The 16,142-nt window shown below is 35.2% G+C and overlaps 1 protein-coding gene across 3 annotated transcripts in view; it reads left to right on the top strand.

Moving 5' to 3' along the window:
• Positions 1-5,620: 5,620 nt before the first annotated feature.
• The window catches only part of LOC107721148 (mannan-binding lectin serine protease 1-like), a 12,491-nt gene continuing 1,969 nt past the window's right edge, over positions 5,621-16,142 (top strand). The window contains exons 1-11 of one of the 3 annotated variants that reach the window (XM_016529018.1): positions 5,621-5,752; positions 6,429-6,651; positions 9,228-9,405; positions 9,478-9,609; positions 10,731-10,927; positions 12,106-12,253; positions 12,363-12,481; positions 12,598-12,676; positions 14,765-14,884; positions 14,974-15,045; positions 15,181-15,252. In XM_016529018.1, the coding sequence (XP_016384504.1) occupies positions 5,739-5,752; positions 6,429-6,651; positions 9,228-9,405; positions 9,478-9,609; positions 10,731-10,927; positions 12,106-12,253; positions 12,363-12,481; positions 12,598-12,676; positions 14,765-14,884; positions 14,974-15,045; positions 15,181-15,252 (1,354 nt within the window). In that variant the 5' untranslated portion in view covers positions 5,621-5,738. Of the gene's footprint in view, positions 5,753-6,428; positions 6,652-9,227; positions 9,406-9,477; positions 9,610-10,730; positions 10,928-12,105; positions 12,254-12,338; positions 12,482-12,597; positions 12,677-14,764; positions 14,885-14,973; positions 15,046-15,180; positions 15,253-16,142 lie in introns of those variants that run through there. The other 2 variants (XM_016529017.1, XM_016529019.1) reach the window with 2 other exon arrangements.

The following is a 16,142-nucleotide window of genomic DNA, read 5'->3' as shown; positions in this document are numbered from 1 at the left end:
GCAGGCGTGAGAACAACTTTATGTGTTGTTCTCATTACATTATGTGCTAAATATCATGCAAACTCTAATTCACAACTCGTGTAAAATATGATTTGTTTGGCCGGGGCACCAAAGATTACTTGCTACTGAAACGCTAGTTTAAATAGGCTTCTGTGACGTAGTTTAGCATTATAACTCAATAATTGGCTCTCTTCCATTGATGCTATAAAAATTTGCTTTCTACAGTAGCCTATCTCTAGCCTGTCCATCTATGGTATTTCCCCAGCACATCAAGACTTGTTTCAAGTCGTGTCAAATGAAACATTTCCATTAGCTGTATTTACATATCATTTGCATAACCATTATCACAGCTGACTTAAAAGCATTGTGGGTAATAGACAGCAGCAGCGCCAGGCTGGAGATCCTCATTTCCGCACAGTATGTGTTTAACTGATAAAGAGAGAAGAGGAATGGTGTGTGCTTAACTGATAAAAATTGAGACGATTTTTACGGGGTTTCACTGAAGTAATGACTTATTTATTTGCAGTAATATGTTCTCTCGGAATCAATTACTGACGTAGCCAGTGAAGCCCCTTTCTGACACAATATACGTTGACACACAATTTAACATTGCGCAATCTTGAATTCACAATTAATGTAATCTCAAAATATTTTTCCACCTATAAAAACTTATTGTTTTAGCATTCTGTATCACTTTTGTGGAATACCTGAACTGAATATAACATCAAATGCACATTGTTCAGCACACACACTTACTTGATCTCAATATATAAAGCCAATCACAGACCAACAAGGGGCTTATCCTGGATCTGTCTGAAGATGATTGTCTCTGATCGCTACAGTGATGAGTGGGTCGGGGCTGCTGGTGAAAAGCATTATGGGAGCAGATAGAGATCAGGCAGGACGTGCCTCACGACTTTATCTGAAGGAGCACAAGGATAAGACCATCAGATATTCTTTCTACTAATACTTATCATCATTATCTTCCTCTATGCCTTTTTTCCCAAGGCCTTGGACAATGATGTGAGGTGCTGCTGTGCTTGACCTAGACAGAATTATGGGATCCAGCAAAGAGGCTGAAAAGGGTAATAGAGGTGAACATCTCCACTGGGGCGCACTGAGACTTTAATAAGCCAACCACACACAAATGATAAAGAGGGAAAACAGTATCTGTTGACTTCCAACTTTTAGTTGATACATAGTGTTCATCTCAGCTGGAAACTGCACGTTTTTCCCAATAAGCCTATTTTGGAAATATAAAAAAAAAATATTTAGTATCATGAACATGCATGCAAATTTTCAATACTCTAATGTGCTGTGGAATTTCTATTATGATTATGATGTTTGTGGGTCAGTTCTACCAGCATGTTACATGGTTAAAGCCAGCAGAACAAATATATATGTATGTAAAATACAATAAAATTGATTATATGTCAGTTTCTCAATTATCCTAAGGGTGTTTTATTTACATTAATGCATTTATGCTTTTATCTGGATAAGTTTACACTACATTGATGGTCTTCATGCAGTACATGTATGTTAATTTCCCTTGGAATCAAGCCCATGGTATTGGCATGGTCAGCACTACTGTTTGTGCGTGAGGAAAGTACACAGAATAAGTGCTTTTCCACACTTCTACTGTTCACAATGTTAAAATGTTTAAAAAAAAAGGTTAAAAAAATAGTTCTAATGCTGTTTATAAAAAGTACAGCTTTTGAAAAAAGTTTAAAAATAGTTGTTAAATTCAGCTTTAAAAATCATATGGTCTCATGTTTTTTTAATGTATAAGATTTTTATAATGTATTTTTTTAATGTTAAAGGTTCGCTGTTTTACATAATTTTTTCATAGTATAATTTTTGGTCAAATATATTGAATCCAATTAGGATACCATAAAAATTGTACCCAGAATTTAAACGTAAATTAAGCAAATAAATGACAGACAGTCACGTAAACAAGTGTTGGATGATGTCACGTTCTCCTGAAGGGTGAAAAAGAGGCAGACAAAGAGAGGTGTGGAAGATAAATGATGGAAGAGGTAAAAGGTGGGAGGGGATGAAGGGTGAGGGATGAGGTTCCTCTGTTCAGTCTCCATTGTTGTGCTGTCTGTGTGAAGGAGGCCATTACCCTCACAAAGGAGACAAAGTCCTTTAATTCAGGCATTCAAGCAGACAATGCAGCCACTGCTGCAGGAGCCTGCTGATAGAACGCCTCTTTAACCGTGAAGCCTCCTACACACACACATGTAATCAAAACATACACAAACATAATGCGTGCATATGCACATATACAAAGTCTAACAAGCATGCACACATGCACTTACAAACAAATCACATCGCCCACTCATATCATATTTATATATCATGTCCCATACATTATCAATATTTGATTCCAGAATGTTTGTATTTGTGTGTTTGAGTAGGCTACCGTATGCTAATCATCCATTTTATCATCTTTATTCTCCGAAGCTGCGGTAATGAATGTCTAAAACCAGATATTGAAAAACCCAGCATTTTCATCATGGCCAAGAACAAAACCATCATCTTTCACAACAAAAAGGTTCTTGTGACTGTTGACGAGAAAACACTTTACCTGTACATTCACAGCCACTGACACACACACACACACACACACATACACAAAATTGTGCTAAAAGATCATCTGGCTGATAGTGTTTGACAGGCCTAAATATGTGACTAATGTGTGATTCATTTCATAAAGTCAGCCATGACTCAAAATGAGAAGAATATTGAACAGAACTGTTTACCGTGTGTGTGTTTGCCTGCTGTGGAGTCATTTATCTTGGATAGTTATTGATTAAAGTATTAAGCTTCTGAGGGAAACAGGGTCAGTTTAATGTGTGGTAAAATAGATTAACGATCTCTAGACCTGCACACACACAGCTCATTAAATGCAATTAAACTTTATCACTGTAATAAGAGTAATTAGCTTTCAATGGAGTTTGGAAATAAAGTTTTCAAAAAGTGCCCCAGGTCGGACATGAAAGAGATAAAGTAATACAAAGACATATTATACACAAAATGAAAGAGAGGTGCGCATATGTGCAGAGTTGGACATTTAAAATAAACTAATAAGAAAAAACGTAATTGCTCTATGTGTGTAGATTTTCAATATCGGAGGCTATTATATAATATTATATATAATATTATTAAATATTCAATCCCAGTGCCTGAATGTGCATATACCTCCCCACTAATAAACAGCAGTATGTAAATAAGTAAGATTATTCATGAAACAGTACATGAACAATACCCAGGTTACCTGCTGCATTGTGTGCATAACCTATAGGAACTCAGGCACAACTTCAACCTGTTGCCAATATGCTACTCTGCCCTTAGAAAACATTACCATGGCAATTACTACTTCTGCAAAATCATTATAAATTAAGGACAATGTAAAGAATACCACACATAAAATATCACTAAAAAGTGTCCTGAAATCACACTTGCCTCTGTCACAGGCTCTTTCACGCGTGTTAGCCAATCAGAGGACTTAATGACAAATGTCTGAGCTACATGTTTACCTGTACAATGGCAATATTTAGGGGAACCTGCTATAGTTTAGCAGAAATCGCTTTAAAATGCTATCTCTTACGTTTAGAGTAAGACTCTTAGAGTCTGGAATTTAGTTTCATGTCTTATTTAAAGACAGTGGTGGCTAATTACGTGACAAATCAAGTTTCTTGTGATTTTTACGTACCGGACGATCTGCCATGTTTTAGTTTTTTAAGGTCCTTACCTTGCGCTGTTTTTTAGCATTATTGGCCCACTTTAAACTTTGAATTTTTTTTCTCTCTTCCTACTTTGCCATGTTTCCTTTTTCATTTTTTTAACCGTCGTACAATTTTCTTATAAACATTTATGAGAAGTAGGCTAATCTCACTGTGACTAGTAGTTCGCTCATGAAAATTAATCCTGCAATGCTGAGTTACATTATAACTTTCCTAAACTAATTAAAATTCATGAGTCAAGCAGTCAGCATAGTAAGGAGCGGAAAGGAGTTTGTCATCTGGCAAAAAGCGATCATGAGCATGTTTCCTTTTTCATTTTTTTAACCGTCGTACAATTTTCTTATAAACATTTATGAGAAGTAGGCTAATCTCACTGTGACTAGTAGTTCGCTCATGAAAATTAATCCTGCAATGCTGAGTTACATTATAACTTTCCTAAACTAATTAAAATTCATGAGTCAAGCAGTCAGCATAGTAAGGAGCGGAAAGGAGTTTGTCATCTGGCAAAAAGCGAGCATGAGCTTGCAGAGGTGGTCAACACTTCCCTCTAGAGGTCAAAAGGCTAATTGCACTCCATTCAATTTTATTGACGCTGTCACCCATCCACTACAATTACCCAAGGCAATCTTACAGTGGCAGCTGCCATTTAGAAGACATTCTTTATCCAGAGTGACAGTGCAGTTATTCTATCCTCCTAAAGCACCTGGGGTTAAGTACCTTGCTAGTAATGCTGGATTTTGATCTTAGTTACTCAATTATCATGACCTGTGACTGGACCTTCACCCATTAATGATTAGGCAACACACAACCAAGTGATCTACTTTTACAAAGTTCATATTTACAAATATCATTTTGCTTTTTGTACCCTTTGCTCTTTTGTGTTTTCAGTGTCTCTCATACACTCTCATTGCCTTTCTAACACAGCTCATTACCCACCTGTCGACTATAACACTGTTGTTCTAACAGTCCAATTACCTCTCTCTCGCTATATCTCATACTGAGAGAGAAAACAGCAGGATATGGATCTTTCTGGAATTAAAGAACTGGTTTAAACACATTAATCAGCTCCCATCACCCACAGTGATAACCCATTAGAAATCTGGATTAGACACACACATACGCAGAGGTGACCTCAAACAAGGACAGGAGTTAGCTAGTGGCCATTGAACACATTACACAAAATTACTTAAAGTCTATTAATGTGATTTGAGAGCTAACAGACAGCTGGTAGGTGGTATATAGTTGATATATGTGTGATGTTATTCCTACTGTAATCTTGGCTGACAAGCATAAATATCTTGAAATCATATGAAATATGATTATAATATCATCTAAGTATGTCAAAATATGGCTTGAGGCTTTGGAGGCCCCTGGCAATACTGGCCCCACAGGCCCAGTCTATACTCCAGCTCTGGTCTTAGTTAGAAAGTGACACAAAGCATGACAAATATAGAAAATGAATGAAGATATAGAAAATGAATGAAGATATACTTCATCCAAATCCATCACATACAACATTTTAATTAATCTACATGCTGCTGTTGTTGCTATGACCGATTTTAACAAGAAATCTTTCTGTTCATAATATCCATATTTTGTAAACATCACAAACTATAGACGGTAATTTCACCTTTGCAAGTAAAATGTTTGGCTGTTTTTTATTTGTTCAAATGCATAGATATAATTTATCCTGCCATGATGTCTTTCTCTTTATGCAAATTGCTACTTGCATTGTTAATAAACACCATCCACGTGTTGTTGTTATTGTTTATATTGAAATGTGGCGTCTCTTTTGAGCAAGTTAGCTGCATGAGAAAACACAAACTTCCACTCCGCCCCGAGTCCCGACACACACACACACACACACACAGAGACAAAGAATCATTGGGGGAGAACTCATTGTAAACATGCAATGTGACTTGTGGAGGAAAACTAGAGTTCAGACGGGAATGCAGCCCTTTTCCAACGTACAGAGAAATAAATGAAGTCATGGAGCTTACACGGTGAGAACTTTATTTCACTTCTTAAACGTTTTTTCGTCAGTAGGGTATATAAAATACGTAGCGAAATTAAAATCAGTCACTTCTAATAATCTTCAACAAACAGCTCGGAATTAATTATTATCCATGACGTATTTAGTCCGCGTGGGAATTATTCCTTTTAGGGGGTCGACGTCATTTAAGAGAATTTCTGTCAGTAACTTTCCCGCTGAAATTGTGATTTTGTTTTTTGCCGATCCTTGAACATAACGTGTTTTAACGTCAACCAATCAAAACGCTTGTAATACAATTGGTATATAAAATGTGATAAATGATCAAGTGATAAATAATGAGATTAACCTATGTTTTGTACAGTTAGGAATCTAACGGAAAGCGTTTGCAACTTACAGTACTGTTGCTATGGTTACCACCTCGGGCGAACGCTATTTATGTTCGCTGGCGAATATTGAGGCAGTCTGAATAACTTGTAATCTAACATATCTTTGGTTACTAAGGCTTGGCTGAACACTAATTATCCCCCCTCCACCTAAAGCCCTATTTGCAGATTCTTACAGGAATTAATTCCACTGAATTAAACTCACTTAATGGAATATTTGACACATTTTGTTTAATCTTAATGCTTAATGTTTAAAATGTTGAATTTGATGTTATGGTTTAAATAAAATGCCTTTCGACACAGTGTCATTGTGATCTTGGCCCAGTGCCTATGGCCCTTGTGGACTCAAGTCATCCACCTCACGGACATGTATGGGACCGTCAAGTCTCCAAACTTTCCTGAATCCTATCAGAAAGAGATAGATCTACAGTGGAATATAACTGTGCCAGATGGATATCAAATCCGACTCTATTTTATGCATTTTGACATTGAGCCATCATACTTATGTGAGTACGACTACTTGAAGGTAAGTCAATATTTACACATTTTTCAATCTCCTTTTTAACAAACGCACCTCTACTACTTGTGTAGTACTACTTGTACTACTTATAAATGTTACAAAAGAACATTAACCTTACTAGATTTGCAGAAGCAAGTGGTATAATGCTGTCTGGTATAGACCTTAATTAGACGCCATATTGAATTTAATGCGAGGCTGTGAGGGATGGACTTACACTCTGTACAATGGCACACACCGTATTGGTTGTTGATTATGTAATTTTCACGAATCACAACTTTCAAAACTGCTTTATGGAGTCTTTGTCTACTGAACGTTTTTTTTTTTTCAGAAAGACATTTTGTCAGTTGAACAGTTGGTATATTGCAAAAGTTTAAATGACCCGTCTTGGTGTCGATTTCAAAAGATCTTCATTTCTGACAGATAAAGAGCAGCTCAATCTGTCTAGACGCACTCACAGACCTTTTATTATAAGCATCTTATTTCCAGTCTCAGGATCTCATTGTTTAAATGGGTAAGAATGGGTGAGAATAGGGTTTGACGGACAGGTCTGTGGCAGATGCCCTGGTACCCTGGGTGGATGGAGTTAACAGCATTTATTTCACAGGAGCCAATGTGTTACCCCCTCACCACAGGGGGGCATATTCATATTCAAATACCCCCAGTGGGTGCCACAGCAACCTGCTATGGTAACAAGCCACGGCAGTGGACCAAAAACTGGGTGGTAGACAAAAAACGGCACAGAAAAAACTCACACATAATGACCGTTACACACATACCCATATAAATGCATTTAGGGATTTAATGTATAGGGTTTCCATGCATTCTGTGTGACATTGCAATGAAATGCAGCTTGTCCTGAACTTGAACTCTTTTGTACTTTTTATATGTGTTATTAACCTACCTGCTTTTGCAACCATTTTTCTTGAGGCGTGTCTGGTGAAATAGCTGTGCAGTTAGGATTCTTGCATTGGCATAAGCTTGTCTCCCACTCATATTTGATTTTAATTGCTGTATCTCTCGAATTCTTTGTGTGTGTTTGTGAGGATGTTTGTCTGTGTATTGTGCTCAGGAATTAATTGCCTATGGACATCTTTGGTAACCGTAGGTTACCCTGCGTTCACTGACACGGATAAAGTAAACACTCAAGCTGGGAGCCAGATAAGAGACACGTTTAGGGCTGTTTGTGTGTATGTGTGTGTGTTTGTAGAAGCACAATGAAGACTTGGCTGTGGTCTTGGTCTGCAGTGTTTGTGTAAAAGACTCTGGTTTGATTGACAGTTTGCCTGTCTGCTGAGTGTAATTGTGTTCATGTGGATGCCTGTTTTTGTGTTTGTGCAGATATTTCTTAAATTGAGGGTTTGGCAGCATTCTTTTGGGTAATTTGTGTGGGTACGTCCAAAGCAAGAAGCTGGGAGTGTTTAAAATGTGTAGCTTTTTATATGTTCATGCAGGTATATTTAGAAAATGAGAACAGTTTCAGTCCTCTGATTGTGTCATTTACTCACCCTCATGTTTGATTTACTTTCTTCAGTAGAAAAGGGGAAATGTTGTGTAAAAAGCAGCATGAACATTCTGTACAATATACAGAATATACAGTACACCTTTTGTGTATAATGAAAGACACAAAGTCATACCAGTTTGAAACAGCATGAAGGTGATTAAATGATGTGAGAATTTTCATTTGTGGGTGATCTATTCATTTAAATTGCATAGTTGCACAGAAACTGAAGACTTTGTACCTATATTCTTGTGTACGAGTATATATACAGTATCTTTCGAAAGTTGATGTTGGTAAGATGTTTTTGAAAGAAGTCTCACTTAGGCTAGATTAATTTAATTTAATTAACATTGTAGTAAAAACATTAATATTGTGAAATATTATTACATTTTAAAATCATTGTTTTCTATTTTAATATATTTCCAAATGTAATTTTTTTCCTGTGATGCAAAGCTGAATTTTCAGCATCAGCAATAGTGTGCACCCTCAATTTACAGAGAAAAGAAGGTCAGGGACAAATCTGTTAATGGAAAAATCTCCATACAAGTTCTTTGTGCATTTTTCTTTTTTTCTACTTGTTACTTTGCACTTTTTGTTTGAAAATGTTTATTTACTATTTATTCAGGTTTTTTAAGGTATCTAATATTTTGATACTTAATTTCCATGATCTAAATATTCTTTAAAAAGTTTGTTGTCATTTGGAAATATGTAGGCCTTCTTGCATTATTATGCCATTACATTACAATTATATATTCAGTGGCATAAAATGGTCTTTAAAATGACAATAATATCGCTTATCGCAATTATTTCTGGGGCAATATATCGCACAACAAAAAGGTGTTATCGTGACAGGCCTAATACTCACTCCAGTCTTCAGTGACACATGATCCTTTAGAAATCATTCTTATATGCCGATTTGCTGCTCAAGAAACATTTCTTATTATCATCAATGTTGAAAACAGTTGTGCTGCTTTATATTTTTGTGGAAACGGTGATACATTTCTTTCAGAATTTTTTGATGCATAGAAAGGTCAAAAGAACAGCTTTCATTTGAAATAGAAATCTCTTGTGTTCGTTCACACAGGTATACTCAGACTCCGAAGAGCTGGCCGTGTTTTGTGGAAAAGAGAATACAGACACGGAACAGGTCCCCGCTGACGATGTCATCATGTCCCCTAGGAATGTGCTCAGTGTGGCCTTCCGTTCAGACTTTTCCAATGAGGAACGCTACTCTGGCTTTGAGGCTCACTTTAGTGCGGTTGGTGAGTGTTTGGAGTAACAAAAACATTTCTTTTTCCAACATCCTATTTCTCTTTATTCCATTCTTTCTGTAGATGTAGATGAATGCAGAGACCGAAATGATGAAGATCTTGCCTGTGATCATTTCTGTCATAACTACATTAGCGGCTTCTACTGTTCTTGTCGTTACGGGTTCCTGCTTCATTCTGACAACAGAACTTGCAAAGGTAACATTTCAAAATAGCAAAGTTGCTGCATTTTCTATATTTGATCAGAAAAACCTCTTTTGTGTTTCATTACAGTTGGATGTTCCTCCTTAACTAACTTGCATGTTCAATACATGTTGTAATTCTCATCAACCTAGTGACCCACTTGTTGCTCCGTAACAAACAGAATAGGGCAATGCCAATGGTGCCCTCAGACTATTTTCACTAAAACAGAAGTTTGACCCATTTTTTTTCTTCTTGGTGCCAAAAGGTGGCATTGTTTAAACATTATTTATATGTGGCTTGATGAGGAAAATCCTTTAAATCTCCTAATACTCCTGAAAATGTTGATTAGTCAGTTAAGTTCATGTCAAAACTAAAGAGATCATTCCATTTGTATGTGTGTGTGTGTGAATGTGCACGACTCTGTCACCTAACGCACTTATAAGTGCACACTAGCTTCATACTTAGATTTAACATCAGTATAAAACACAGTTTTATTTGATTATAAAACTAAAAACTAGCTGTGTAGGTGGGCTCTTGTCAAATATTTGCTCTAAATTGCATAGATTTTTGTAATAAATCTTGTACCGTTGGATTATCCAGGATTAGTTTCTGGAATTCCTAATTATAAAGCAGTACTTTAGGAAAAACCTTGCAGCAGGTTGATTTGAGACCACATTGTGTAAGTCAACTAATTACAAATATACACATTTCTATAATGTTGGTTCACATACAATTTTGCAATTTTATCTTGATTTATGTTGCTGTAATGTGTTGTAGTAGTAGTTAATGTGTGTGTTGGAGTGTGTCTGTTTTATGTCTAGCCTTTGCCCCCTCCTCAGCTGATTGTAGCTAAGCACCAACGACTAAATATTTACATTGTGGTGGTCAGTGAGATGTGGATAAACTTGTGAACTTCAAACACCCAATTAGAACGGGAGCAAGTATAGCAGCTTTCATGCATTTCAATGCAAACATGTAATTCTTACGTTTGAGAAATTTTTAGCTGAGGAGTTAAAGAGTAGAAAGAATTATTGTTCAGTCATTATATGATCGCTTTTCATGTGTGTGCATGCCACTTTTGGTTGCTGACCTGAATGATAGTGAATTATATATGTGTGTGTTTGCAATCATTGCAGTGGAGTGTAATGAAAGCGTGTACACAGAGCGCTCTGGAGAGATCACCAGTGCTGATTTCCCTAAACCGTACCCCAAAAGCTCTGACTGCATGTACCGCATTGAGCTGGAGGAGGGTTTTCAAATCACTCTGGAGTTTGATGACACCTTTGACATTGAAGACCACCCTGAAGTCACCTGCCCCTATGACTTTATCAAAGTGAGAATCATTTTTTTTCAATCAAGAATTATTATTTTTTTGTAGTGTTTTTTGAAATAAACGCATATACAGTTTAGCCATCATCATCATCATCATACAGAAATATTGACAGAACATTGCATTTGACTAATTAGAATGAAGTATCACTGCTTGAAATTAATTAATATATTTAAATATATTTTGTTATATTATTAACATAATATTATATGTCACTTAACATTACCTTTACCTCAGGAAAACCATTCAGTGTCCATAGCTTGCTAGTTAGCTAGAAAAAAATTCTACAGAGGAGCATTTTGCTAAATATAATATGCACTATATTACATATTCATTATATTTTAGCTTAACCTGTTTTCTTCATTATGTAATGTATGTTTGAATAAATCTGTCATGAAAACTAGTTTTTTATAACAGCAATTTTTTTTATAACTAATAATAAAAAGCTGATGTGCTTTTACATTTTTTTTATATACAACTCAGTTTTTATTTGATTATTGAATATTAAATAAATTTGATCAATTAATAGATTATTAAATACATTTTTGTTGCCGGCTTTTGGCTAAATAAAAACAAATCTTTTCAGTGTTTCAGTGTTTCATAAAAAAATAATTTCAGTACATCACTAATCATAATAATTAAATATTATGTTAAATAGTTAATAAGTGCTTTCAAAACACTGTTCATGAAGCTTTGAAACCTTTGCGTTTCGAACCAGTGATTCGGAGTGTGTATTAAACCACCAAAGTGGCATGATTTCAGTAAATGAGGCTTCATTACGTCAAAACTGTTTTGAAATTTCAATGGTGAACACATGAACTGTTGTCTATATGGTTTTTAATGACACAATTGTATTATAAAAAGGAAGAATTGCAGTTTAGTCTTTTTTATTGGCCCGATTAACCAAGCTTTCCATAAAACAAACACAATACAATAATGCATATTATACAGACACTTCATATTTAATGGTATTAGATTAGATTAAATAGCATTTAACAGAGTTTTAATAAAACATTTGAAGTTGGTTTGAGCGCTTTGAATATGTAAATGATTTTGCGCAGCAATTGCTTCAATTCATTCAAAGTTTCAAAAAGCTTAGTTTCTCCCATCACTAATGATAAATATTGATAGATTTCATTTAAAAGATAGATTTTGTGATGATAATGATGCTTTATCCTCAGATTAATGCAGGAGACAAGGAGTTTGGCCCATTTTGTGGTGAGCAGTCACCAGGGAAGATCCAGACAGGAAGTAACACAGTCAACATCCTGTTTCACAGTGACAACTCCGGAGAGAATCTCGGCTGGAAACTCACTTACACCTCCACTGGTCAGAGACTGACCGATGCATATTACTGCTACATCATACATCAATACATCATATTAATTACTTTGTCTATGTGGTGCATTGGCAGAGATGCAAATGTTGTTATCTTCAGGTTCTGAATGCTCTCCTCTTGCGGCGCCCCTCAATGGACACCTGGAGCCTCTGCAGTCTAATTACGTCTTCAAAGATCACATTATAATGACCTGTGACCCTGGATACTCGCTGAGACAGGTCAGGGAAAGGTTGCCATTCACTTGTGCTGATAAAGCCAGTGACTGATGCAAGCTAACTGAAACAAATCAGTACTGTTTTACATCACACACTGACACTCACATTCTCTCTTACAGGGTGATGAAGAATTTGAGCACTACCAGATTGAGTGTCAGAGGGATGGGAAATGGAGCAGTGACGTCCCGCTGTGTAAAAGTAAGTCTTTTAACAGAGACACTAATTCTGTTTTCCTCCTGTCTTTTTTCTCACTTGCCCTTTCTTTCTCTTTTCTTATTCTACTTCTCCTTGCTGTCGCCAGAGAAGGAATCTCAAAGGAGGCATCGTTCCCTACCAAGCATTTTAACCAATCAGATACTGAGTTAAAATCTAAAGGGACTGGCTGGTAGCCAGTCACCTTTCACTACGAACTACAACCCAAATAGTACATTGTGGATGATTGAAATATACACTATCGATAAAACGTTTGTGGTCAGATTTTTTTTTCCATTAAATTGATCAAATGTGACAGTAAAGACATTTATATTGTTAAAAAATATTTCAAATAAATGCTGTTTTTTACACTTCTACTCATCAAAGAATCCTGAAAAAAATATCACAGTTTCTAGACATATTATTCAGCACAGCTGTATTCAACATTGATAATAAAAAGAAATGTTTCCAAATCAGCATATTAGAATGACTGATCTGAAGGATCACGTGACACTGAAGACTGGAGTAATGATGCTTTAACAACTTTAACAATATTTCTGTTTTTACTGTATTATTAATCAAATAAATGCAGCCTTATTGAGCATAAGAGACTTCTTTCAAAAACATTAAAAAATCTATCTGAGCCCAAACTTTTGGTAGTTTGCTGTTTTTATTCACGGATCTGCTAATGCTTGAAATTGATTAGCATTGTGCTAGTTAATGCACAGGCTTCATGGTTTTGTCATTTTACTGTAACTAGTACAGCTTTGTGTTTCTTTTTAATACTCCAAAGCATTCAGGTATTATTCTTCGCCCGTATTTTAAGTATCTCATGGCAAAGATGAAATCTTAAATCTCTGTATTTGTACTAACTTTGCTTCCCAGTTTTCTTCTCAAATTAAGCCTAGTCCTGGACTAAATATACATTTTGTTTAGGTTCATTCAGGCCTAGCCTTAATTTATAGAACCAAACCTAAAATTACTACGGTTCTTATTGAGAATTTATTGTAGTTTGAGCCAGGTTTGGTTCTACTGCGAAAAAAGGCATTTAATAAAAAAAGAATGAATAAATTGATGAATAAAGAGTTAAATAAATAACACTCCGCTTTCACTCAATTCAGCTGTCTATGAGTATGTAAGATGCATTTTTATTTATAAGCACAAGCATTAAAAGCAATTGGAAAATAATGATCTGTCAGTTTTTGATGAAAGATTTTATATTGCATTTTGTTACTACAGCTAATACAAACTGTCTGTGCTAAACATGATCAATATTAAGTTTGCATCCTCCATGCCCAAGTCTAGTTTTGTTGTTCTGCCAGTGAAAGTGGTTGTGAAGGCCACACTGAGTTTATGTATCATAGAATGTCTCCATCTACTGGTTATTAATGTTATTTCATAAATAGGGCCTCTGAGATAAAACAAGCCAGTGAGCATGTACATGTATGGATGTGAACATGATCTTTTGTCAGATACTTTTTGAATATATATTTATATATCCCTTAGTCAGTAGTGCACAGTCTTGTCACTATTTGGTTCATTTTGAGACAGAAATACATATACATAAATGCACTTAGACTTTCAGACAGGACATAGACTACAAAACTGCCTCACCTGTTGGGAACGGACAACACATGTTGAAGAGTGGACACTTACTGTTTGGTATGATTGTGATCTTCACTATTTAAATGGTTCAAGTGGTTCATCCCTTCCATCAACAATCCTATCATAATATGCATGGCATGTACTACTGTAAATTCCACCAATCCCATTTGAGAATTCCTGTGAATCATACAGTTTTCATCTCATCCTCTTCAAATACATCCTCCCATCTAATTCATTAAACAAATAGTGCCATGCTTGTATTCTGTCAAAACTGTACTTTTTTGTTACATTTATATAAAATTAAATTTCTATACTTTTGAATATTTTTAAAGAATCTCTTTATTCAATTTTAAAAAGAAAAAAAAACATCTAAGACCTAAAGAAAAGAATGAAATCAAAATATGAATCAAACCAAAATCGTCATCCAAACAATCCAAAAATAAATCCTATAGCTCTCTAACTCAACATCTTTCTCATGATCTCCTTTAGTGGTTGACTGTGGTCCAGTGGATGTAGTTCTGGGTGAGGTGGTTTTTGAGAGCTCTGGAAACAGTACTGTGTTTGGATCCAGAATCCAGTACAGCTGCAGAGACTCTCGCCAGGTCAACAGTGAGTATTTCACTGTCAGTCACTGATGCATTAAAGTCAAGTTATAATAATAGATGTCACTGTGGATTTGACTCTGACTGGATTTACAGACACTTACACCTGTCATCAGAGTGGGGAATGGGTGAGTGAGGATGGGACGCCACTGCCCACCTGTCTAGCAGGTATGCATTAATTAATGCCTATTCTGTTTTGTTTAATTGCTTTATTATAAACAGGACTTCTTGTTCATAGTTTTGGCATGGTACTAACCTACATGACTACAGTATCTGCCACTGTTGTTTATGTGTTTACTATAGGAGATTTTGAAAGAACCCTGAGTACCAATCCCGAATCTCAACTTCCTACTCCACTAGCAAGCACTCCTCTTGGTAAGACTCAAACTTAGAATGTAAAGCTTTGGAAATGTTTTGCAGGGCATCAGACTGTGACTAAAATAAAAAAAATAAAATAATAAATACATCTTGGCGTTTTGAATCATTCAAAATCATTACGCAGTTCATAACTGACTCCCTCAATGAACCTCGACTGAGACTTGACTGGGAACCAATATTGTGAGTTATACATTAGGTTCACGAGACAACATTCTGTTTACATACTAATTGTTTATTTGACAACTAAAGATACAAATTCACAACATTGTTTTACATTATATATATATTACATCATATTATATATTATTCATATTAAATATATATTAAACTATACACTACTTTTCAAAAGTTTGGGGTCAATAAGGTTTTTTTAAAAGAAATTAATGGCACTAAATACTGCAGCACTAAATACTTAGTTACAAAAAAATATTTTTTCAAATAAATTCTGTTCTTTTGAATATTTTTTCATCAAAAAATTCTGAAAAAAATGATCAGTTTACCCAAAAATATTAATCAGCACAACTGTTTTCAACATTGATGTAAGAATGATTTCTGAATAATCACGTGACACTGACTGCTGAAAATTCAGCTTTGCCATGTCAAAAATAAAATTTAAACTTATAATGCATACAAGAATAAATACATATATAAAAATACAATTATTTTAAATTATAATATTTCACAGTATTGCTGTTTTTTTGTTTTTTTTTAATCAAATGAATGCAGCCTTGAGACTTCTTTCAAAAACATTAAAGAAATCTTACAGACCCCAAAATATTATTATTATTTTATGTTTATTGACTTTTTATTTTTGGCAGACCAATTCATATTAAATACAACTGAAAAAACTTGCTGGTTAATAATATATATATCAGATATATATATAT

This window comes from Sinocyclocheilus rhinocerous, unplaced genomic scaffold (genome assembly GCF_001515625.1).
Source record: "Sinocyclocheilus rhinocerous isolate Xijiao unplaced genomic scaffold, SAMN03320098_v1.1 scaffold183, whole genome shotgun sequence".
Taxonomy (NCBI): Eukaryota; Metazoa; Chordata; class Actinopteri; order Cypriniformes; family Cyprinidae; genus Sinocyclocheilus; species Sinocyclocheilus rhinocerous.
This window is presented reverse-complemented; position numbering and strand designations above follow the sequence as displayed.